General features: G+C 41.1%; 1 protein-coding gene across 1 annotated transcript; it reads right to left on the bottom strand.

Annotated features, from left to right (window-relative positions):
- Window positions 1-4,314: 4,314 nt before the first annotated feature.
- Window positions 4,315-6,419, bottom strand: LOC103712474 (wall-associated receptor kinase-like 20). Its single transcript, XM_008799004.5, has one exon. It carries the CDS (start codon window positions 5,154-5,156, stop codon window positions 4,533-4,535), a length of 624 nt encoding a protein of 207 aa, XP_008797226.1. The 5' UTR covers window positions 5,157-6,419; the 3' UTR covers window positions 4,315-4,532.
- Between the last annotated feature and the right edge of the window lie 19,013 nt (window positions 6,420-25,432).

Here is a 25,432-nt window from a genome sequence, read left to right as displayed (position 1 = left end):
TGGTTTGGTCCTTAAATTTTTATGAGGTCTTCATAGGTTTTCATGCCAGGACTCATGCATTAGTCAACATCACTAAGCTAAACCAGCATTATCATCATTGTCAAGGGTGGAATAACATGGTAGCCTATCACTCGCAGCTGTAAATAGGTCGGATTCAGGTTAGATCTACTATATTCGCATCCGAACTTAGTAAGAAACATCGAGTTCAGTACCATCGAGATGAGTAAGCTCCATACATATTCAAACTCGATTAATAATTAGATCTAAGCTTTTTTAAAGATTCAATTTAGCATGTAATTTTAGTCATAAAACTAGCCACAATTTCCAAACTAAAATGACTTTTATCACAACAATCTTTGGTAGATTTTAATAAAAAAGGAGTGGAAAATGAATAATTAGTTTTGAAAAATATCCGATCACTTCTCAAATGGATTTAAATTTTTGTTTACATTCAGTTTGGCTGACACAAAACAAAATCTAAATTTTGGTAATTAAAATAGCAATTGCTGAGAATTAAGGAGTGCATGCATGAGAAAAAGTGTAAATACAAATATGAAGAAATGAATTAATACAAATCATGCAGTCAATTTTATTTAATACAAATCATGTGGTCAATTTTATTTATATCTATGCACTACAGATAGTTAAACGTTTCTTTGGGAAGACTTGAGACCTTAACGTGATGACGTCTGACTTTGAGAAGATTAGAGGCCAAGGATTGAAAGATAATCAGGTTGTGAGTCTAAGGGATTTCCGAGGAACAATCGACTTGCGTTTCTCAAGTTCATATTTCACTTAGTGCGACAACAGGCAATCATGAGCAAGAATGTGGAAGAGGATTGATAGAGCCGTGGAAACTCAATTTTTGGATTCATATGAGATTCCAAAGGCCGGTGTTTATGAGGTAGTAGCAAAATCTATTCATCAGCAGCGAGACTCTTCAAGCAACTAAAGGCCACAGTAGGGAAACTCTGCAAAAGTGGAACGAAAACAGTATTGGTGATTCATCCAATAAAGCTGGAAAAATTATAAAACAGCATGTGATGATGATTTGTCTATTTGAAATGAAAGTTGAAGGTAAGGTGGGGGAACATTAGTTATGTTTATTCAAGAGGTTCAAGAATTTCTAGAAGGCTAAGACTCTTAACCAAAGGGTAGAAGGGTACAAGAGGAAAACAACATGCAAGATGTTTAAAAAAAATGAAGGTAAAATGTCACATCTCCGACCCAAGATCGCGAGCCAGGAGTTGCCGCACACTCATAGGGAACTCTCACCAAGAGCATGCAAGGCATCTCATCATAATATCAAAATCAAGCAACGGAAATAATTTTACTAATAATATGTAATTTTTACTTTATTAACTAACATAACTTATAATGTCTCATAATTCTAACATTAGTCTAAGGTAATACATAATTTAAATAAACTCTAATATAAGATAACTTGTGCCACAGTTCTTTTACTTGCTCTCCTATATTGAAAAACTCCAATAAGCTAGTTTTTCGGATCTGTAAAGACAATAAAAAATCGTATAATGAGCTAGACAATTTAGTAAGCAATGAACACTTTAGGTAGATAAATCAAGCAATAAAATAATAATAATATACTAAAATTAAGCATGCTAAATACATCGATTCAAAGCTAAATTGATATGCTAATCAGTCATTTCAAAATTTTAAATCTTATTTCATAAATCAATTATCTTTCAAATCATCAAGTTTATTTCGATAGCCATGAACTCTGGCCACATTTATATTCTGTGGCTAGGTAGAATATGAGTTCATCAAAGTGCCAACATATAACCCCCACTAGTAGGATGTCGATATGCCAACATATAACCTCCACTGGCAAAGTATCGATATGCTAACGTATAATCTTCACTGGCATGGTGTCGATATGCCAATGCATAACCCCCACTGGCAGGGTGTCGATATACCAATGCATAACCCCCATTGGCAGGGTGTTGATATACCAGCAATAAGTCCTACTGGCAGGGTGTCGATGTGCCAATGTATAACCCCCACTAGGAGGATGTCGATATACCAGTGAATAACCTTCACTAGCAGGATATTCAATACATAGCTTAGCTGCGAGTCCAAATCTATTTCGAAGCACAAACTCATTTTTCCATATTTAATATTCCAAATCGTAAGAAACATAAATTCATACGACATCGAAATTAATCGAACATAATCAATATCAATATCCATACTTCAATTAAGAATCATACAATAATCTAGAAAGAGGCACATATAATATAAAATACTATGCACCAACTTAATAAATCAAGAATAATTCAATTAAGAAAATATATAACTAATAGATCTTGAAAAAGAGTACATACTTATCTTGCAAATGCAATCCATCTGATAGATCTAATTAATTCCAAAAATCCTTCTTAGTGCCTAATATTTCAAAATTATACTTTTTATTAGAATTCTGTTATAATTATTTTAAAAATAAAAATTTTAAATTCCAACACCCTGACAAGGCTAACCAAGCATGACTGCCCGACATTCAGGTCGGTCCAATCAAGGTGATTTCATTAAATCATGTTCAAAATAGGGCACTGATGGTTCAACAGAAAACAGAGGCGATCAAATCTAACAATATTTGATAGGGGCTAGGGTGGGGTTGGCACACCGCCGAACGACCCTCGATCAAGACCCTTCACTAGGGTCAATTCAAAATTATTGTGAAGAGTCCTTATTGGATCCAACTACTCTATAGAGAATAGAAAGAGAAAGTTTAGGTGGAGAGAGAAATAAGAGAGAGAAAGGATGGGAAAGAGAGAGAATCTCAATTCAATTCGATCAGAGGTCTGGTTTGGTTGTTAATGGCATAGGTCAACCATAATCAATCAACATGTCTGGTATGAGTCAAGAGAGAGAAACTTTTCAGAGAGAGAAAGATTGGAAAGAGAGAGAAAAGAGAGAGAGTTTTCTTCTCTCTCTAACCAAGGAAGGAAGGAAAGGAGGTGGTTGCAGATGGTGCCCAGGATCAGGGACCCCTGATCGTCCATTGTGGATGGCAGCCGATAGTGAATGACGTCCGGCGACGAGGGAAAACTTTCCTAAAAATAGGGGTTCGACCCCTTAACCCATGGAACGTGGCATCCCAACTGTAGGGGCTCCGGCCATGGCTTCCAACTGCTGCGAGGCTTCGGCGACAGTGGCAGCTGAAATCGGAAGAAAATTGGGTTGGTTTTCAAAAATAGGAAAACTAGAGCATCCCCTTTTTGCCCAAAATCCGGCGATTCCCAGTCGGCATCGAGGCTTCGAAGATTCTGAAGGAAAGAGACAGAGGGTGGCTCGAGGGGGCCCGGGTCTTTATCTGGTTTCCGGCAACATTTGGACACGACGGCGACCGAGCTTCGAAGGAAAAAACCGAAGAGATCTTCAGCGAAGAGCTTCAATTGGTGTCGGTTCCTTGGTGAGATGGAATAGAGGATAGGGAGGAGCTCTAAATAGAACACGGCTGCGACTGGAATTTGATCCGGAGTTGGATTCCATCTGGCCATCTAGAGGAGAAAGAAGACTCCCATCGGGAGTCCTCTTCTCTCCAGATACGCGCACGACACGTACTTTTTTTTTTTGTTGGGCCAAAGTGATTGGGCTGGTCAAGTGGACCGGGCCCCTTGGTGAGTTTTACCTAAAATGATGCATAGAATGATATGCAGACATGTCATAGTGCTAATGTGGTGTGGCTGAAGACGGGTGTACCAATAGGTATGAGGACATTGTGTAAGGATAGAGATATGAAAATATCTGAGGGTAAGATATGAGGTTATCGATCGTAATCAGGTTTCTCATGGCTAGTGGGCCATATAGCTCTTAAATGATTTGAATAAATTGGATCTTGAGAGCTAGTTTGCGCATTATTGGATTATGAGTGCTGGTTAAAGCATAAGCGAAAGGCAAAATAAATTCGGGAAAGCACTTGAGGGAGGTTAAGTAATGATCAAAGATGGTTAATGATTCGGATTACTTATTTAAATATATGGATTGGAACGGGCTAAGTGGACACATGACACTTTGAGGTGTTTGTACTCTATAATACAATCAAGTAATTAAGTCTAGAATTAATTTATACGACAACCAGACTTAAATTATTATGTGAACTAGGGCTTGTCTCAGTAGATACACCCCTTGGTTTAGCATGCATGCATGCATCCGCACATGCGCCTATGCTCGCACGTGCATCTATATTAGAGAGACTAAATAACATCCAAATTCTTTTCATAGAGAATCATTAATAAAAAGGTATAATTAATTTCATAGTTGGCATGACCGAGAGAGAGAGAGAGAGAGAGCACAGATCATCTTTTCATAGCTTAATTATCAACGAGATATATAGAAAGCTTTAACTTGCATGGTAGCTAGAGACTGCGTTTTTTATTCATATCTTAGGCTTATTAACATCACACATAATTAAGCACAAGAGATGAGAGTGCAAACACAAAGAAAACACAAGCACACACACACATGGAAAACAAGCAGCCAAACATGAAGAAAGGTGCGATTTGGTGGAGTCAAGTACGCCGTGGTAGCCACTGCAACTCAATCCCAAAGTTCCACAAGCTTGGAGGATCATTAGGATCGATGTCCACCACACTTGTGTACGCAGTGCAGCCTCCAACCCTAATCCTAATCCTATGAGAAGTCATTCTTGAGTCCTTCAAGTAGGTGCAGCAAAGCGTGTCCCTGCACGCACTCCCTTCTTCAGTCTCCTCGAACTTTCGACAAAGGCTGTTGGAAGAGCAATTCAATGGCGAGAACAGTATGGTTTCATTGCAGTCGAACAGCATGACCGTGTTACGGTTGGATATATTGAACGGGGAGCTCTCGTCGATCTTCAGGCCGCCTTCGAAGAGGTCGGAAGAGCTGCAAACGTTCATATCGATTGCAGGAACATGGATGATGAGCCTATAAGCTTCCGGATTAATGCTCAGAACTGGATGAGGAGTCCCACCAACTGAAAGGAACTCGAGCGAGTTGTTGTTGCAGTATAGTTTGTAGTCGGGGTCACCACAGTTGGAGCTGGTGCTTAGAGGGTAAGGGATCTCGGTGCCACCACAAGGAGGGCAGTCTCTAGAGCTTGCCCCGGCTAGAGTTGCAAGGATGGCAAGGGCAAGTAGGGATAGTGTGGCTGCCATGGTGGGAGAAGCTTGCAGGAGGAGGAGCTATAGCTAGCCATGAAGTTGGAAGCCTATTTATAGTGTGAGCTCCTCCGGGCCAAGGAGAATATATTATCTCAAGTTTGTAGCTTGAATCCATTGATTATTGTACAGACAAATCAATAAGAAGGTTGCATGATTGGAGTGGGGGTGCACCATTCGATGGGATACGGAATAAAACTTATAGTAATAACTTATAGTAATGTCTTATACAATCTAATGGTGAGCTTTTTTTTTTAACTAAATTTTATTTCTTAAGAAGAGAAAAAATTAACCATACAGGTAAATTTTCACACCATGTGAAAGATGAGAAGCTTCCAACACAATTTGCAACTCTTTTCCCAAAAACTTTTATAGAAAAAGGAGGGATCGCACTCAAGGTGTTAAATGGCATCCAGCCACTTCGTCAATTAGATTATTGGCGAAGTTTATGATTTTAAAAATTACTCTAATGTTAGATATGTAGGCAATTCTCTAAATACTGATCAAGTACATACATTCTGTTTCTTTTAATATTCTCTTAAATATCAAATTATATTAGTGAAAAAAGAAAAGAAAAAAAGAATATAAGCCTAGAAAAAACTGAACTGAGGGAGGAACTAGTTACTTGGGAATCCAGTAGTTCATTTTCGAGCATTCTGGTTTGCATGATGACCATCCTCACGGCAGACGTATCACACCTGAGATTATGTCCTTCCGTGATCATGGTCTTTTGTGGCCCAATATACCAAACTCACTAGATATATAATATTGAAAGATATAGAGATCCCTTGCCACCTTAGGAATTGAGGAATTAACAATGGAGATAGTACAATGCCACTAGATGTGCTTTGAAAAGTATGGTGCCATTTGGGGCTGTGGCAGTAATAAATAATTAGAAAACTCCTGCTAATTGTCACACCAAGGGCCATAGAATCTGACAGGGATCACAATCTTGCCATATTGTGATGACTTCCGGCACCGACTAGATTTAGTTTAGAATTTCCTGATCCACCTTCCATATATAGTAATGTCATTTGTCCGGTGATCAGGACTTAATTGCGTGTTATTGCTTCACTTGTGCTATTAGATAAATTGATTAGGCTCATTGCAGGTCCTAAAGCTTGTCCCATTCATGATTGGTGTCCTCCTTGTTGGGACAAACGAAAACATAGAAGAAGAAGTTGGTTGCTTTTAATAGTACGATCCTCTTCTCGCCATTATCATCCCAGTTAGTCATGTCAAGGGACACACGCGGACGATACAAACGAGAGGACTACTACTCAACCTAACTTGGCATTGATCGTTTCTAAATCTAGCACCTGAATCTATATCTGTTCATAAACCACCACCTATAAGTTAATCTGGGGCTGGGTAGAATATGCTTACAGCTTAAAATATGCATTTAATTTTTTTATTATCAAGACATGCGCAATATATATAATAATAATATTTTGATTATATGAGGCTCGGTGCAGGCATATTAGCTATATATTAGATATATTTTAGGCACTTATATAGAACGAAGAAATCTAAATAATATTTTCAGTTTGTCCTTTTAGGAAGGGTTTTAAATTGTTACGAATGATAATAAGGTAAATTTTAAACGAGGAGATATTGCAGTACAGATCTAGATTGAATTCATGATCCGTGTGATTGAATTTGAACTCTTAGCTCGGTAAAGATGTCCGAGCTTAAATAGAGGGAGTATGTAAGGATCCGTGCGAGTGTGTATTTAGTTCTGAGTATGTGAAAATTCATACAGACGCGTGTTAATACACCGGGTAGATCTTAAATACTTATATAGAGCCAAAAAATTTAAATAATACTTTATGATTAGCTTTTTTTTGTTCTGAATTGTTACAAATTAAAATGAGAAAATGCAGCATAATATTTATTAAAAAAAGAAAAAGAAGAAGAAGGAGGATGGCGCGCGGAAGGCGGATAAAAACCCAACCAGTTATATTTGATCCAAATAGAACAAAACAATCCCCTATCAAGCCTAGTATGAATGCAACTTAAACCGGAAAGGAAACATAAGATTCACAGCAACTTTAAATGCAATCAAGCCCACTGCATTCAAAGGAACTTGATGCTCACCACACCACCTGACGCCAAACCCGTGGACCACTGTGTTGATTGGTCTAGTCCAGTTGAACCATACTATATTCTGAACCGAGACCGCCGTACCACTGCTGTCTCCCCGACTTCAATATTTTGAGCCATCACCAATGGTAGTGCCTTCTTTTTGCCTAAACTGGACTCCATCTCTAGTGCAGCATGGCTCCCTTGCCAACCTAGACTCCTCCATAGATGGCATCTCTATTGCGGCCTACTCTATCTTCACCATCACTATCATGTTAAATAAAATAGGGATCTAGCTAACTTCTTTTAGTCAGAATTCTATTTAATTAGCTGATAGATGGAGACTCAATTGGCCTACCAACTAGGATGCTTAAGCTATGCGTAGGGATGATAACGGTGCGGATTTTGGTGCAGTTAGTGAAAGTATCAAAACCGGAATCCAAATCCACTGTCACCTCTGAAACTAAAATCGAACAGTTTTTCAAATAAAAGCCATAATGACCATTGAAAAAAATCATAAAATTGAAACTAAAAAAATGAAAAACTATTTATTTTTTTATTCAAAATTTTATTTTTAAATAACCAAATTAAAGATATCATCCATAATTTTTATTATAGAATCCATAATGTGTCCAAATTCATAATATAACATTTTGGATGTACATGATATACAAAGAGTTTTAAGGGTAATAAAAATATTGGATAAGTTCGACTTTAGTTTCTGGTTAGGTTCGGTTTCGAATAGGAAAATCATCATAACGGTAACCAAAACTAAAATTGAACGATTTTTAATTTTTTAAACTTAAAGACGTTCCTATTTAATTTTAGTTAAAACTGTTCTATTCAATTCAAGAACGAGTAAAATATTCTAGCATCCATCCTCATTGATATCCCTAGCTATGCAAGTGAGCCACATAAATTGGCTTCACCAAACAAGAAGAGCTCTAGTCTCTCAATACTTGCTAAAAGAAAACGTGACATATAAGTTATTTTGTTTGATAGGAATGACTAAACTGATGAAGAGTATTATTCTCTAGGCCATGACGTTTGGTGTTGCGCAAAAGGCATTGGCATGTTTGGTCTATGTCCATAAGAGATGAGACAAATTGATTTCCTTCTCTACTTCATTCTGCACTTCATTATCCTTTCATACTCAAAATTGTTTCTAAATTTTTTTTTAATTCAAAATTGTAACACCTAAATAAAATCTATATTCAAAACCCATGATCATGTGTTATGGGAAGCCCTTAGGGGATGAGGCTCCTCACCTGAATTGTTTTAAATGTCCATACATGGATAGGATTTACATTGAGTACTTATATTTTTTTAAGGCTTTCGTGTTAGGGTTTTCTTCTCCCTCTTCTTTGTACTTTCTCCACTATTAGTAAAGCTTTCTTAATTGTCTCCCTAAATGGATATAGAGGGAGGATGAACTACTTAAATTTGTTTGATAGCTAATGACTATGCTGCATGCAAGCCATTTTAGGCACAAGCTTTAGGGTTAGCCAAGAGGAATTCCTTTGTAGCCTTGAACATCCTTATTGCTTCCTCCTTATCGGCCTTGGCATATTAATTAGGAATCTCCATGCCTAGGATGGGGGCACCTCTGCAACCTTCTTAAATATTTTTTGGCTTCCTTAATCCTATTTGAGTACCCAAGATTTTTTCAGTGAATAACCGATTTGGAACTAAATATACATCCGTACAGATCCTCACATACTCCTTCCGTTTAAGTCCTGACGTCTTCGTCAGGCTAAGAGTCTAAATTTATTCAAATTTAATCACAAAGACCACGACCCACTCGTGGTCAGCCTCAAATAGCCCGTGTTGCAGTGTCTCCTACTCCACATGAGTCATAGGTCGGGTCTGTCGGGTTATCCCCGCACGCGTTGCGACGATTGCAGTGAAAATACACGCAGGGTTGTTCATAACATGAACGTCCCATGAATGGTAGAATTCAAAAAATTCTGATTTCACAAACTCGGAAAATTATGAATTCAAAAGAAAAAATTAAAATTAAAACTTGATTAATTTAATTCTATAATAAAGAATTGTAAAGATCCTATCTTTACCTTTGAGTGGGTAGATCTTCACCGCTATCTGATGAACGAGGGATTCGGGTTCGTTTGAAACCGCACAAGTGTCCAGCATCTATAGATATCCACATAAGGTACAAATCGCTCCAAGCATCTTGATCTCACCGGGGTGCTAGTTCCCTTGCAGAGATCCTCTCTTGAAGGTTGGAAACTTCTCTAAGCAATCAATTCTTGATTGCTTCCAAGAGGAGGAAGAAGGAAGAAGAAGGAAGAGAACTCTAGATTGCTTTCCTTGCGGCTGAAGAAAAGGAAGAGGAGGAGGGGCGGCTTGATTCAACAATTGAATTCAATGATTACTCTCATTCAGCCCTCACGCCTCCCTCCTCTTATATAGGCATCTCATGCCAAGTTAAACAAGAAAAAGGATCTGGAGAAATCCTTCCTTGTTTCACCCCTCCTAATTTCTTACTTAAAAGAGATCAGAGAGAATCAAGGAGAGGCAACATGGCCTCTCCTTTTGCCGTGTGGAAGGCCAAGAAAGAAAGGAGGAGGGGCGGACGCCCCTCTCCTTGGGCGTGTGGTGATCAAGAGGGAAAGGAGGGGCGAACGCCCCTCCTTTCTTGGCGTGAATCAAGGAGGAGGGGCATCCGGACGCCCCTCCCTTGTTTCATCCATGAAAAAAAGAAGGGAGAGTCCCTTCCTTTCATGCTTAGATTTTCTAATCCAATTAGGAATCATGTAGTCCCTTTTGATTAATTGAATTCTAATCCAATTAAAACCCAATATGTCATTCAATTTGATTCATATGAATCTTAATCTAATTAGGATCCAAATTGGATTTTATGAATTAAGTTCCTTATCAAATAAGGAGTTCTAATCAATTAGGACTTTCCATCCTTATCTAATAAGATTAAGCCTAATTGATTTAGTCTAATTAAATCAATCAAATTGCAATCCAATTGCAAATCATTTTTCTTTAACTTACTAACTCTTAGTTGGTTAAACCAATTATCAATCAAATTGACAATCAAGATCTATTGCGATTCTAAATCGCAATCCAACCGTCGGAATGATCAAAACCTCTTATGTGTGTAACTTCATAGGTTTTATTCTGTCTGGTAGTAAGATATTTTGTGATGACCATCACAATATCATTGAAACTCCTTTCAATGAGTTAAAATAATTTCAACTTTTCTCTTCAGGGTTCACTGATCATCAAGTGAATGCCTTCGAGTCTCACAATCCACCAGTGACACCTAGCAGCATGTAGTGGCAACCCAGCAGAATGAAATAGATGAACCTTTAGGTGCAGTTAGCGTATGATACATTCCCTCTATCGTAGATTCCGACAAGACGAGGCCATGAATAACTCATCAAACCCCATCATTTGTCATATGTTAAAATTTATTTGACTCAAGTTTGAGATTGAAAAACCTCGTTTCCAAAACTGCCCTGGCCAAGCTCTTTCAAACTCAGTTTCATAAATCACTTAGGATCTCTCCTAATCGATCAAGGTCGATAGATCCCATCTAGATGCATCCCTAATCTGACCTTCTGCAGTCAATCTGCACCACAATGACCCTTATGGATAGGGCCCATGTTTATGCGCTCATCAAACTACACCAACCTCACTGTAAATAGCTGAGGCATCACAGGTCTAAGTACCAGTCATATAACTGCAGCATCAAGTAAGTCACTGACGAGTGGATAAACATTCAAGTGACTTCTTGCTTTGGTCACGCTTAGTACCCTTGTTCTTTAACAAGCACTTGTGCAATCACTCTAGTGTTCCCACACTGTGGACTCAAGACTCGTCCATCAAAAAAAATGATCTGTGCACTAATCTCATCGGATCGATCACCGTCCTTTGTGATGATCCACCGATCAAGAGCAATTCAGAAATTGATCACCAATGACACATGCCTTAAATTCTCAACTCTTGAGAATATGTGTCATCATCTTATTAATTCCTTGGATGATTTATGCACACATAATAACATGAATGAAAAAAATGTCCAATTTTATTAGTTAATAAAATATCAAGTACAAATTTATATTCTAGAATAAATATAATGCGTCTGCCAAATTGGTTTCTAGGATATACTTTTAACAATCTCCCACTTGCACTAAAGCCAATTAGACATATATCTAAGCCCCATCTTCTGAAGATGTGCTTCTGTCTTCTGCTGACTTAGCTGCTTAATAAATGGGTCTGCCATGTGTCCGTAGAGTCTACTCTCTGTACCTTTACATATTTCTTTTCGAGGTAGTTGTGTATTAGATGATATCTCGCTCTATGTGCTTGGATTTCTGTTGGGATCTTGACTCCTTAGCTAATATTATGGCACCATTGTTGTCGCAATAGAGTCTGATGGCATCTGATGACATCACATCTAACTCTTCAACAAACTTCTTGTACCAGAATGCTTCTTTTGCAGCTTCAGAGGCGGTAATGTACCAGCTTCCATGGTAGAATCTGCAATGATCGGTTGTTTGGAACTCTTCCAATTTACCAAACTGCCATTGCACAAGAACACATATCCCGATGTAGACTTTCTATCATCAATGTCAGAGATAAAGTCTGAATCTGTGTATCCTTCTACCTTTAATTCTGATCCTCCTCCAAAGATCAAGAACATATCCTTAATTCTTCTTAAATACTTAAGAATGTTCTTCACAACTATCCAGTGCTCCTCGCCTAGATTTGACTGATATCTGCTCGTGATACTCACAGCATGTGCTATATCAGGTTGTGTACATAACATGGTATACATGAGGCTCCCTATAGCCGAAGCATAAGGGATCTTGCTCATCCGCTGAATCTCTTCAAATATTGGGGCACATCTTTTTGGAGAGATGGGGGTAATAATCCCCTTTTAGAGTTTTGTATGCTGAACCTCTTCAGCACTTTCTCTATGTATATTCTCTGTGACAGGCCAAGCATCATTTTAAATCTATCTCTATAGATTTTAATTTTCAAAATATAGGATGCTTCTTCAAAGTCTTTTATGGAGAATTTTTTAGACAACCATACCTTGACCGAAGTTAGCATGAAAATATCATTCCCAATTAGAAGAATATTATCTACGTACAATACAAGGAATAGAATAGCCCTTTCACTAACCTTCTTATAAACATATGGTTCCTCTTCATTCTTGATGAAATCAAACGATTTGTTTATATCGTTGAAACGAGTATTCCAACTCCGAGATGCTTGTTTAGCCATAGATGGACCTTTGCAGTTTGCAGACCTTGTGCCCACTATCACTGGAAGTGAAACCCAAAAACTGCTCCATATAGCTATCTTTCTCAAGATATCCATTTAGGAATGCAGTTTTTACATCTATCTACCATATCTCATAATCATGATATGCTGAAATAGCAAGCAATATTCAAATGGACTCAGTATGGCTACAGGTGAAAGGTTTTCTGATAGTCAATGCGTTCGCGCTGACTATAACCTTTCGCCACTAGCCTTGCCTTATAGGTTTCTACCTTGCCATCCGAACTTAATTTTCTCTTGTAGATCTATTTACACCCAATAGGTACTATACCTTCTGGTGGATCTACTAAGGTCCAAACTTGGTTGGAATGCATGGAGTCCATCTCTGACTTCATCGGTTCCAGCCATTGCTCAGAATCGATGTCAACATCACCTCGTTGTAGGTATTGGGATCTTTACAATGATCCCTATTTTCTATGAGGAACACTTCCTCTACTTTCTCTGTAAGCATACCTAAGTACCTTTTAGGAGGATGGAAGATCCTACTAGATCTACGAGGTAGAGGTACTACATGTACTGGCTCAATATGAATAGGGTCTATAGGCACAGTGGCTTGTTGCTCTTCAGAGACTTTCTCTTCAAGCTCAATTTTTCTTCCACTATCTCTATCAAGAATAAACAATTTTTTCAGAAAGACAACATTTCGGCTCACAAACACTTTGTGAACCTCTGAGACGTAAAAATTATATTCTAGTGACTCTTTAGGATATCCAATAAAACGAGTACTAATTTTTCTAGCCTCTAACTTGTCTGCCTGTCGTCTCTTGATGTGGGTCGGACATCTCCAAATCTTGAGATAACCAAGACTCGGCTTCTTACCATGTCATATCTCATACGGTGTGGTAGGAACAGACTTAGAAGAAACTCTATTCAATATGTAAATTGCTGAAAGTAGGGCATCTCTCCAAAGAAATAAGGGTAAATCAGTGAAGCTCATCATAGACCTGACCATATCCAATAGGATCCGATTCCTCCTCTCTGACACTCCGTTGAGCTGAGGTGTTTCAGAAGGTGTCCATTGTGATACTATATCATTCTCCTTGAGATAATCACGGAACTTTTCACTAAGGTGTTCACCTCCTTGATCTGATCAAAAAACCTTAATGAGTTTTTCTGTTCGTTTTTCTACTTCATATATGAACTCTTTGAATTTTTCAAAAGTTTCAGATTTGTGTCTCATAAGATACACATACCCATACCAAGAGCAATCATCGGTAAATGTTATGAAATAAAAATAGCTACCCATAGCCTGCACATTGAATGGGCCACACATGTCAGTGTGTACTAGGATAAGTATTTTAGTGGACCTCTCCAAGTGTCCTACAAAAGATAATTTGGCCACCTTTTCTTAAAGGCAGGATTCACAAATACTTTAGATTTATCTCATCTCTAAATCTTTTGGATCCTATGGTGCTCATTGTTTGCTTAGATACATTCACAAATACATCCAAATGTAAGTACTAGAGACTCAATTATAAAACCACATGCAACCATTTTATTTTTCAAATAAACGGAACAATAGTTTTTATTAAAATTGAATTCAAAATTTTTCTGTACTAAACAATATATAGAAATCAAATTTCTGCTACCAGTAGGTACAAAATAACAGTTTCTAAGTATCAAACTAAATTCAGACGGTAAAAGTAAATAATAGGTGCCCATAGCAACAGCAGCAGCTCTTGCTCCATTGCCAACCCGAAGGGTTATCACACCTTCCGTGAGCTTTCTACTTTTCTTTAGACACTGAATAGTAGTGCACAAGTGAGCACTAAAACTCGAATCTATAATCTAACTGGAAGTAGAAGAAACCGTTAGATTAGTTTCAATAATGAGCATATTTGATATACCTTCAGAAAGTGGGTCACCCTTCTTGATCTTTATATTCCCCATGTAAATGGGATAGTTCCTTTTTCAATAGCCATCCTCGTTGCAATGGAAACACTTTTTCTTGTCATCGGCCTTTTTTTTTAGAATATCCTTTCTTGGCTTCTTCTCGGTCTTCTGCTTCTTCACAGGCTTCTTCTTCTTCTTCCAGGTAGACTTTCTTTTGGAAATAGAAGCCAACTCGGTAGCGACAACTGTGCCCCTTGACTCTTTAAGGCCCCTTCCATAGTTACCAACATATTTAACAATTCTATTTTGGTACATTCAATCTTGTTCATATGGTAGTTTAATATAAACTGCCCATATTATGGAGTGATTGAGTATTTTCTAATTAATTTTGATGAGCTCAAAGCATTTGAGTATGCCTTATGTTGCTCTAATGAATTCAATCTAGTGTTTCAGGTAAATCTTTATAAATTTCTGTCTAAGTGCCTTGAGCTTTGGTTCAAAGTATTTTGGTTAAGTATTGAACTCTATTTGAACCAAAGTCTGCATCATGAGTCGACTCCTGAACTTTATGAGTCGACTCCGGGATACTTGAAGTTTCTGGCACAAGCTCGAGTCAACTCTGGAACTCTCCAAGTCGACTCCGACTGAGAACAAACAGAAAGATAGAACGATGGATTTTAGATCCTATTAGCGAGTCGACTTCAAAAGGTTGCGAGTCGACTCCGATGCTTGGCGAGTCGACTCCAGATGGTCCCAAGTCGACTCCAAAGGGAAGCAGACAAAAAGACAAAGAATCAGTTTCGGAGATCCTGTGAACGAGTCGACTCCAAGTGTTTTAGAGTCGACCCCCAAGTTAGCCAAGTCGACTCCATCAAGGCCCGAGTCGACTCCGAGGCAAATCAGTTCAAAAGATAGAGAATCAATTTTTTGGTCTCTAAGAGCGAGACGTCTTCCGAAGATCTCAAGTCGTCTCTCAAGATAGCCGAGTCGACTCCAAGTAAATCCGAGTCGACTCGAGGAAGAAAAATAGAAAGTTGGGTTTCTGGAACCCTGAGAACGAGCCGACCCCTAAGTGCCTCAGTTGTCTCCAGCTGTTGGCGAGTCGACTCCAGTTTGGTCCGAGTCGACCCCAGGACGAGGTATGCACTTTAATTCAAATCTGAAACAGTGGGTGAGTCGTCTCCAATAAAGCGCGAGTTGACTCCAGTAACAGTCGAGTCGACTCCAGATCGCGCGAGCCGACTCCGATCCCAACGGATACACTGTCAGAATGTGTAGACGGGTCAGAACGGCTCTAATCTCCTCTCTAACGGTTATTTTTCGAAAAAAATTACTTAAATAACTAGAGAGAACAGTAGTAGACAACAAGAGAGTTATTCCATTTGAGCATTAAAATTTTTCAACCACCAAGAGCATCTTAAGAGTGAATCCAAGCAAGAGAAGGGAAAAAGGGCATTCAACTCAAACCAAAAAGGGTTCCTTCGCATTCAAAGCTCTATTGTTTGTTCTCCAACCTCCGACTCATTCAAGAGGAGACTCAAAAATCGAGAAGCCCCACTTTCTTATCTCAACTCTGTTTGAGGGCTTCTAACTCAATCTTGTTTATATAGTTTAATATTTGCTTTTCAGAAGCTTTACTTGTGAACTTTAAACTCTTTTCTTTTGCACTTGATTCAATCAGGGGATTGAATCAAGGGTTGTAAGGTTTGTTGGTGAGCCAAAGATAAAACCAACGGTGTAAGGTTATATGGTTGGTGAACCGAAAAAAACAATTGGGTTTGATCGTCATCCCGGAAAAACAATCGTTTGGTTCTAGTCGGTGAGCCTGTGAAAACCGATCGAGTTCGTTGTGATCTCGTGAAATCAACAAGTTTGGTTGTGAGCTTGCAAAATAACTGGCTGTAATCCTAGGAATTATAGTGAATTTCCAAGTGCAGCTTGGAGAGTGGATGTAGGAGTAAGTGTTGGCTCCGAACCACTATAAACCTCTCTGTGTTTGTATTATTCTCTGTCTCTTTTTCTCTCTTCGTTCATTGCATCTAGTGATAACTAATCCACTTGCAATAGATTTAGTTAATCACTCACTTTATTTTTGATGGTTAATAATTAATTAAAACCCAATTCACCCCCCCCCTCTTGGGTTATCTCCTTGGGCAACAAGTGGTATCAGAGCGGGTGCTCTCATATCGATTAGTGTTCCAATCTTTGAAAAGAGTAAAAGATTAAGATGACAACCCCATTTGGATCTTTTCTTAGTGAGGGGCAATTCACCAATAGGCCTTGATGCCGGACCAAATTTTAAATGGAAGAAGGAGAAGAGGGGAAGAGAAGGAGGAAGAAGAAGAGAAGAAGGAGAAGGGAGGAGAAGAGAAGAAGAGGAAACGTGGGGGAAAGAAATCTTTGATTCTTCATTAAAACCCTAATCAACATAAAGTTTCCTTTAAATAGGGCCCCATAAGAACAATTAAAATAAACCCCTTACATAAAATAATTCCCCACAAATAAGCCCTAAAATGCAAATAAGCCCAGAATAAAATAAACCCCAAATAAATCCTAAAACACAAATAAACCCAGAAATAACAATAAGCAAATATGCAAATAAAATAGGGACCTAGCTGATGTCCCCATCAACTCCTCCCAGGTGAGAAAAACTCGACCCCGTCGAGTGTAAATCGGGTCGGCTGTCGTACTGCTCCAGAAGGTCCGGGTCAAGGCGCTGCAACTCAGCTCGCGAAATCCACGACACATCTGATTCGGGTCGACCTTTCCACCGAACAAGGTAACGTTGGTAGCTTCCTCTCCTGGTAGATATAACCTGCTCATCTAATATATGTTCTATGTGTTCTCTGCGTGCATGAAACTGCGGAGGTGGAGGCTCACTAGCAGGTGCTAGAGCAGGGTGATCAACAACAGTGGATGTATCAACAAAAGGGTCAGAAGGAATGAATGTTGATTTCTTGTATGGGACTAAATCTTCAATATTAAATGTCGCACTAATCCCATAGTCTTCAGGAAGATCTACAACATACGCATTCGAACTGATTTTCTTTAGGACTTTGAACGGTCCCGCACTACGAGATTGCAACTTTTTGAACGTCCCCGAAGGAAGTCGTTCAGGTCTAATTCTTACCATGACTGAATCACCTACATTTAATTCTTTATAACGGCGGTGCAAATCAGCAAAGGATTTATATTTTAAGTTATTAGAGTGAATAAGTTTGCTGATCTCCTGATGCAATGAATGTAGGTGTGAAGCAAATGATTGTGCAGACTCAGAGACTCGATGTTGATGAGACATGGGAATCAAGTCTATGGGTTGCCTAGGTTTATAGCCATTCACCACTTCAAAAGGACTCATGCCTATGGTCCTATTGACCGAACTATTATATGCAAACTCGGCAGTTGGTAACACGAGATCCCAAGTCCTAGTATGCTCACCTACCAGACATCTGAGAAGACTCCCTAGACTTCGGTTGACAACTTCGGTCTGGCCATCAGTTTGGGGATGATAGGCAGAGGAAAATTTTAATTTGGTACCCATCATGTGCCAAAGAGTTTTCCAAAAGTAGCTCATAAATTTAACATCCCTATCGGACACAATAGATTTAGGAAGACCATGGAGTCTAACGACTTCGTCAAAATAGAGTTTCGCAATCCTAGAAGCATCAGAAGTCTTAGAACATGGAAGAAAATGAGCCATTTTAGAGAATCAGTCCACTACTACAAAAATGGAATCGTGTTTGGTCGAGGTACGTGGAAGCCCTAACACAAAATCCATGCTAACATCTTGCCATGGACAATCAGGAACAGGTAGTGGAGTGTAAAGCCCAGTGTTCTGTTTACGTTGTTTGGCTAATTGACATGTGCGGCACTTAGCGACGATCTTGGCCACGTCTCTCTTGAGACTCGGCCAGAAGAAACGTCTTTCCACCATCTCAATGGTTTTGTCTCTCCCGAAATGCCCTGACAGTCCTCCAGCGTGTACTTCCCATACTAGAAAATCTCTCAAAGAAGTTCGAGGGATACACAAACGGTCGGAGCGAAAGAGATAATCATCGTGTAAAAAGAAATCATCTTGCTCTCTCTCTACTCCATCTCGTAAGGTCAGGTATACATTACTAAAATCGGGACAGGTGGTATATTGTTTCCTGATCCTTTCAAAACCAATTACTTCAGTGCTCATCATGGATAGGAGGAAGATCCGTCGACTGAGCGCATCAGCAGCCTTATTCTCAACTCCAGCTTTATGTTTCAGCACAAAAGTATAGGCTTGTAGAAACTCAATCCATCGGCCATGTCGAAGGTTTAATTTCTTTTGAGAATTGAGATACTTTAAAGCCTCATGGTCTGAATACAGAACAAATTCTTGCGGTAGCAAATAGTGTCGCCAATGTCGCAAAGTTTGCACTACCGCATAGAATTCCTTATCATAGGTGGAATAACGCAACCTGCCATCACTTAACTTTTCGCTAAAGAACGCGACAGGGTGACCTTCTTGGCTTAACACACCACCTATGCCAACGCCAGAGGCATCACATGCGACCTCGAATACCTTAGTGAAATCGGAGAGGCGCAAGACAGGTGCTTCAGTCATCCTATGCTTAATATCTTTAAATGCTTGGGATGCCGACTTAGTCCAGATAAAGTCTCCTTTCTTCATGCAATCTGTGATGGGAGACATTATTGAACTAAAATTTCTAATGAAGCGACGATAGAAAGTAGCCAGACCATGAAAACTACGTACTTCTGCTAAGGTCTTGGGCTCAGGCCAATCGACTATCGCGCTTACTTTTTCTGGATCAGCGGAGACACCCTTGGAAGACACTATGAATCCTAAGAAAGTGACGTGATCAGTCAGGAAGGCACACTTCTTAGGGTTTGCAAAGAAGCTTTCTTTCCTCAGGACTTCACAAACCTGCCTCAGGTGTGAGAGATGGAGCTCTTGAGTTTGACTATAAATGAGGATGTCATCAAAGTATACAACGACAAATTTGTTCAAGAAAGGTCGAAAGATCTGTGTCATCACCCTCATAAAAGTACTTGGAGCATTTGTTAATCCGAAAGGCATTACTAACCATTCGTAGAGTCCACCTTTGGTTTTGAATGCAGTTTTCCATTCATCCCTAGGACGAATCCGAATCTGGTGGTACCCACTCTTTAGGTCGATCTTGGAAAAAACTGTAGCACCAGACATATAGTCTAAAAGGTCGTCCAGCCTAGGAATAGGAAAACGATACTTAACCGTGATTTTATTGATAGCACGGCTATCGACGCACATCCTCCAAGAGCCATCTTTCTTGGGAGTGAGGAGTACAAGTACAACACAGGGACTCAAACTCTCACGAATATACCCTCGAGTGACTAGTTCGTCAACTTGGCGTTTCAGTTCAGTGTGCTCGTTTGGATTGAGTCTATGGTGGGGAAGATTTGGCAGTGACGCTCCAGGAATGAGATCAATTACGTGCTGGATATCACGCATTGGAGGGAGTGCCTCTGGAAGATCAGTGGGGAAGACAGAGTGAAACTCCTCCAACAGAGGAACTACGGCGGCCGGATGTTCGGCATTTGACTCCACATTGATAACTCTAGCCACAAGGGCGAACACAGGTGAATGGCTTTCGATATCTTTCATTACCTCTTTTGAAGTAATGATGTGAAGTGACTCATCTTTTTTTGGTGTAGCACCCTTCTTCTCAGGGCCGGGCTCTCTAGGAGGCAATGAATTCAGTATAATTTTCCGACCCTGGAACATAAAACTACACGAATTTGACCGACCATGAAGTGTGACGTCCCTATCGTATAACCAAGGTCTTCCTAGAATGACTTGATCTACGTCCATCGGGAGGCAGTCGCACCAAATCTCGTCTTTATAAGATAGGAATTGAATCGGGACAAGGCATCTTTCTGGAACTGAAATGGACGTCTTATCTACCCAGGCTACTTTATATGGATTAGGATGAGGGGTAGATTTCAGGCCAAGGCGAGAAACAACTCCAGACGCAATGGCATTGATGCAACTCCCGCTATCAAATAAGATTTTGCATGTTTTACCATTGATCTTGATAAGTGTATAAAACAGGGAGGTTCTTCGCCAGTCTTGTTCGGTCTTTGTTTGGGCTAGTGTGCACCTAACCACATGGAGCCTATGGTTTTGGTCATTCCTATCAGTGGGCTCATTTTGGTATTCAGTCTGAACAAACTCTAACCCAGTCTTTTCGTCTCCAAAGTCATCTACAAAATCCTCAATGTTTGGTTCATAGACTTCTTCGACACATTCAGTATCCTGGGTCCCTGCTTCCAATTCAGTCATTAAATAGGTCTTGGCGTTACATTGGGACGCAATATGGCCAAACTTTTGGCACCTGAAACACTGGGTTTGATTTCTTAAGGGCGGGTTAGACCCTAATATGCCTTTTCCTTTATCAGTTGATGTACTTTGAACAGGCACCGGGAACGTCCTAGTCGGTGTTTGGCTAGAACCGGGCTGGGAAGGATGATTGGAGAGTGGTCTAGGTTGTGGGAGATAGCTTTGACTAGGTCGGGCTCCTGGGGGTAAGAACCGAGAGTCGGTACGTCTCACCACAGGGACTCGTAAAAAACTATCCACATCTTGAGCCAATTGGTATGCCTGGCCAAGGGTAGTAATCTCTCGAAGGATCAATTCTTTCTGGATCTCCTCGCGGAGTCCTGCTCGAAACCTAGAAAGAGTAACAGTCTCCTCTTTGATTACACCGCACCTCATGTGAAACTCCTCAAATCGTGCAATGTAATCGGCAACAGTTGAGGTTCCTTGAGTTAGTTTCTGCCACCTATTCATAAGACGTTGTCGGTAAGAGAATGGCAGATACTTCTCATTCAGTTTTTCTTTCATATCCTCCCAAGTGGTGATACGTGGAAGCCTTTGGGTCTCACGCCGATGTTCAACGTTATGCCAGTACCAGTGAGCTTGCCCAATAAGCTTCATTTTGGCAAACCGTACTCTTCTATCATCGGTCATATCGTACCACTCAAAATAATTATCCATGGCTGCTCTCCAATCAAGGTACACGCTCGGCTCTAATTGACCAGCAAATATGGGGGCTTCTACTCGCACGGTACGAAGTAGTCGCTCGTCAAGATCGCGCTGGTGATCAGGATGATGTTGGTTCCTAGGGGGATGGGGAAAAGCTACAGGCGGTGTGGTCAAACCAAACTCGGGATAAGCTGCGATTGGGGATGATGGTTCCGGAGTCCTAGGGTGTTGTACTAGAGCACGGATCTCACGTTTGAATTCGTCATGGTCAGCTCGTATTGCAGCTAATTGTTCCAGAATATCTTGTATAACTCTGGGGTCCATGGTGGATAAAGGGGTCTGAGAGTCAGTGAGGAGGTACTCTCTACCACTACGGGTGGGCATACAGGAACTACTCTAGTTGGTGATATGATATGCAATGCTACTAATGAACCCTAATTGTCCAAATGTAATGCAGGACAACCTACTGATGCAATCCACTAATGCAACCTACTATGAATTCGGAAATCAACAACTTTTCACAAAAATAACTTAAAATTAAATGTTACTAATTTGTACGTTGGTTATTTCAGAATTAAACTAGAAAATTAGTCACTATAAGAAGTTAGGTTGCAAACACGTTTTACAGTCATTCAAAGTCTGAAAGTAATCTGATCTATGGATGTTGATGATGTCCTGACACTAAAGTGTACTAATTTAATATTTAGATTTAATTGGTAGGTAGGACGGGTGTGGTGGAAAATGTTCTAGGTTTTGTAGTTTGACAAGAAAATAAGTTTCAAAATAGGGCTGTCATGCAAGAGAACTAGAACATATTTAGATAAGCAAGCCCAAAGGAGGAAGAACCTATTACCTGTGGCGGATACAGCCAATCAGAATCATGTACTCATGGGCTAGGGCGACGATCGGGGGCGCGGTGAGTCGGCTCGTCGGATGGCATGAATCTGGTCGAGTTACAGCAACTGGGGACCTGCTGAACCTGTCAACTTTGGGGTATACTGTATGGTGTGGCTAGCGGGCCTGTAAATGAGGGAGGCTTGTGAGCTGACCCTTGAATCAGTGGCGGGCCCTGCAGTCAGTTGGGCCGCAGGTGCTACGGTGGATCGGGCGCAGGAATGGGGCGCGGTTCAGAGAGAGGGAAGGAAAAAAGGGGGGGGGGGGGGGGCGCGATGGAGCTCGAGTGAAGGAAGAAACTGGGGACCGAAAGGGGAGTGGAGAGAAAAGGGAAAGGTGGAGGCGGTGGTCTGGTGCAGCGGCAAGCGGAGGTGGGCGTAGCGGCGGGGCAGTCGGACCGTGAGGAGGAGAGGACGGCGGAAGGAGGGCGGCGGGCGGCCTGTGGAGTCGGCCGGTGGTGAGGAAAATGGGAGGGGATGTACGATGAGGCCGTCGGCGTCAGCTCGGGCCCCAGCGGCTCGGGCGGTGGACGAAGGAGGAGAAGGAGGATGGAACGGATCTCGGCGGCGGCAGGAAGCAGCACGGCCGGAGGCGGCGACGGCGGAGCGACACGGGCGGCACGGGCACAGGGGCGGCGCGGGCTCGGGTGACGGAGGAGATGGCGTCGGCGGCAGAGACGGCACGGCAGAGGCGGCGAGGAGGAAAAGGCGGAGTGGCCGGTGGTGGCGCTGCAGGCTAAGCTCGGCGCGGCGGCGAAGGAGGCGGTGGAAACCCTAGGGTTTCCTCTTCGGCAGAACAGAGGTTAGTTTTTTTTTTTTTTTTTTTTTTTTTTAGGAACACGTGCAGGTCACGTGATCTGAAGGTTTTTTTTTTTTTTTTTTGAACCTTAACGGGTTCGGGTTATCGGTTTCGGGTTTCGAATGAAACCCGCTCCGATAACTGTGAAACTCAGCACGTGCGGGTCACGTGCCAATTTTTTTTTTTTTTTTTTAACTTACTGGATGTGGACCCGGGCTATCGGGTTTTGGGGTAACGGGTTTAGAACTTACCCGTTACCACCCGTCTTCAACCTCCCGAACCTCCCGACCGAAACGGGAGGATGACCCGGGCTGCTCGGCGGTCGTTGCGGAGCGACTGAGGGGACCGGCGGCGCAGCCAATAGCCACGGGGCTCTGATCGGCGGCGGCTGCAGTCGGGAAGGAAGACACAGTGGCGGTTGCAGCCGGAACGGAGGGCGAATCGGCGGTTGCAGGCGGGGCGGCCGACGCAGTGGTGACTCCGGTTTCGAGGGACAAAGCTGCAAGGAGGGCGGTGACGTTCTTCTTCTTTCCGGCGGCGGGAACCACTTGTGGCCCTTCGACACGCTCCGGCATCCGTGGTTGACGTACGGCGTAGTATTCGTGCGGCCACAGGAAACCGGGGATCCATCGGCGCTCGGCCATACACCGGCTGACAGTGTTTGCCGGCGGTGGGGAAAGCGGCGGCGACTATTGGATCAAGTCAGAGAGACGCGAAGGAGAGTCTGGTGCAGGGGCTGTGGCTCTTTCTTCTCCCTCGGCTGCAGAACCCTTTTTTTTTTTTTTCTCTGGTGAAAACCGACAGAAGGGTAGGGGGGGGTGAAAACTGAGAGAGCCTGGTGAAAACCGAGAAAGAGGGAATGGCCCTGTTCTTCTTGAAGCACCGTGAGAACCGAGGGAAATGAAGGCTGTTGTTGGATCGGGGCTTTGGCAGCAGGGGCAAAACCAGCCTTGCTCTGATACCAAGTTGATGCCGGACCAAATTTTAAATGGAAGAAGGAGAAGAGGGGAAGAGAAGGAGGAAGAAGAAGAGAAGAAGGAGAAGGGAGGAGAAGAGAAGAAGGAGAAGGGAGGAGAAGAGAAGAAGAGGAAACGTGGGGGAAAGAAATCTTTAATTCTTCATTAAAACCCTAATCAACATAAAGTTTCCTTTAAATAGGGCCCCATAAGAATAATTAAAATAAACCCCTTACATAAAATAATTCCCCACAAATAAGCCCTAAAATGCAAATAAGTCCAGAATAAAATAAACCCCAAATAAATCCTAAAACACAAATAAACCCTGAAATAACAATAAGCAAATATGCAAATAAAATGGGGACCTAGCTGATGTCCCCATCAGGCCTCCATTGTTCAATGGAGCTAATTATACCTATTGGAAGACTAGAATGAGGATATTTATTCCAGCCTAAGATTATGATGTTTGGAGCATCATAGTTAATGGACCATATATTCCTTCTATCTATGTTGATAACATTGCTATACCCAAGCTTGAAAAAGATTGGAATAATAATGATAGAAGGAAGGCACAACTAAATGCCAAAGCAATGAATGTTCTTTAGTGTACCTTGGATCCTAATGAATTTAATAGGATTTCCACATGTAATTCTACCAAAGAAATATGGGATAGGCTTGAGGTTATCCACGAGGGTACAAATCAAGTTAAAGAATCTAAAATTAACATGCTAGCTCATAAATATGAGTTATTTAGAGTGGAATCTAATGAAACTATCATTTGCATGTTCACCAGATTTACTGATATTGTCAACGGTTTAAAAAGCCTTGGCAAAAGTTCTACCAAGGTCAGGAAGATTCTTCGCTCTTTGCCAAGGTCATGGGAAGCCAAGGTCACGGCAATCCAAGAAGCAAAAGACTTGAACACGCTGCCACTCAAGGAGCTTTTTGGATCTCTAATGACGCATGAGCTTACGATGAAACAACGCAGCAAAGAAGAATCCTCTCATAAGAAAAATATAATTGCCCTCAAGTCTACTTCTTCTAACAAAGATCCCTCTTGTAGTAGCAGTAGTGAAGAAGAAGACAATGAGGAAGATGAAGAAGAGGCTCTCCTTGTGCGAAAATTCAGAAGATTCATCAATAGGAAGAAGCCCTTCCATAAGAAGAGGTTTCCTTCGAGTTCCTTCAATAAGGATAAAGATAAGAAAAAGAAAAGTGAGAGAATTGGATGCTATGAATATAAGAAGCCCGGTCATTTCAGAGCCAACTGTCCCTTGCTGAAGAAGGTCAACAAGCACAAGAAGAAGAAAGCTCTTGTCACCACCTGGACTAACTCCGATAAGTCATCATCATTATTGGAAGAGGAACAAGAGGAGAAG

The sequence above is a fragment of the Phoenix dactylifera genome, chromosome 2 (assembly GCF_051530095.1).
Source record: "Phoenix dactylifera cultivar Ajwa chromosome 2, Ajwa_hap1_PhDact_Kaust_v1.1, whole genome shotgun sequence".
Classification (NCBI taxonomy): Eukaryota; Viridiplantae; Streptophyta; class Magnoliopsida; order Arecales; family Arecaceae; genus Phoenix; species Phoenix dactylifera.
The sequence above is the reverse complement of the archived record's forward strand: the minus strand, read 5'-3'. Positions and strand labels throughout refer to the sequence as shown.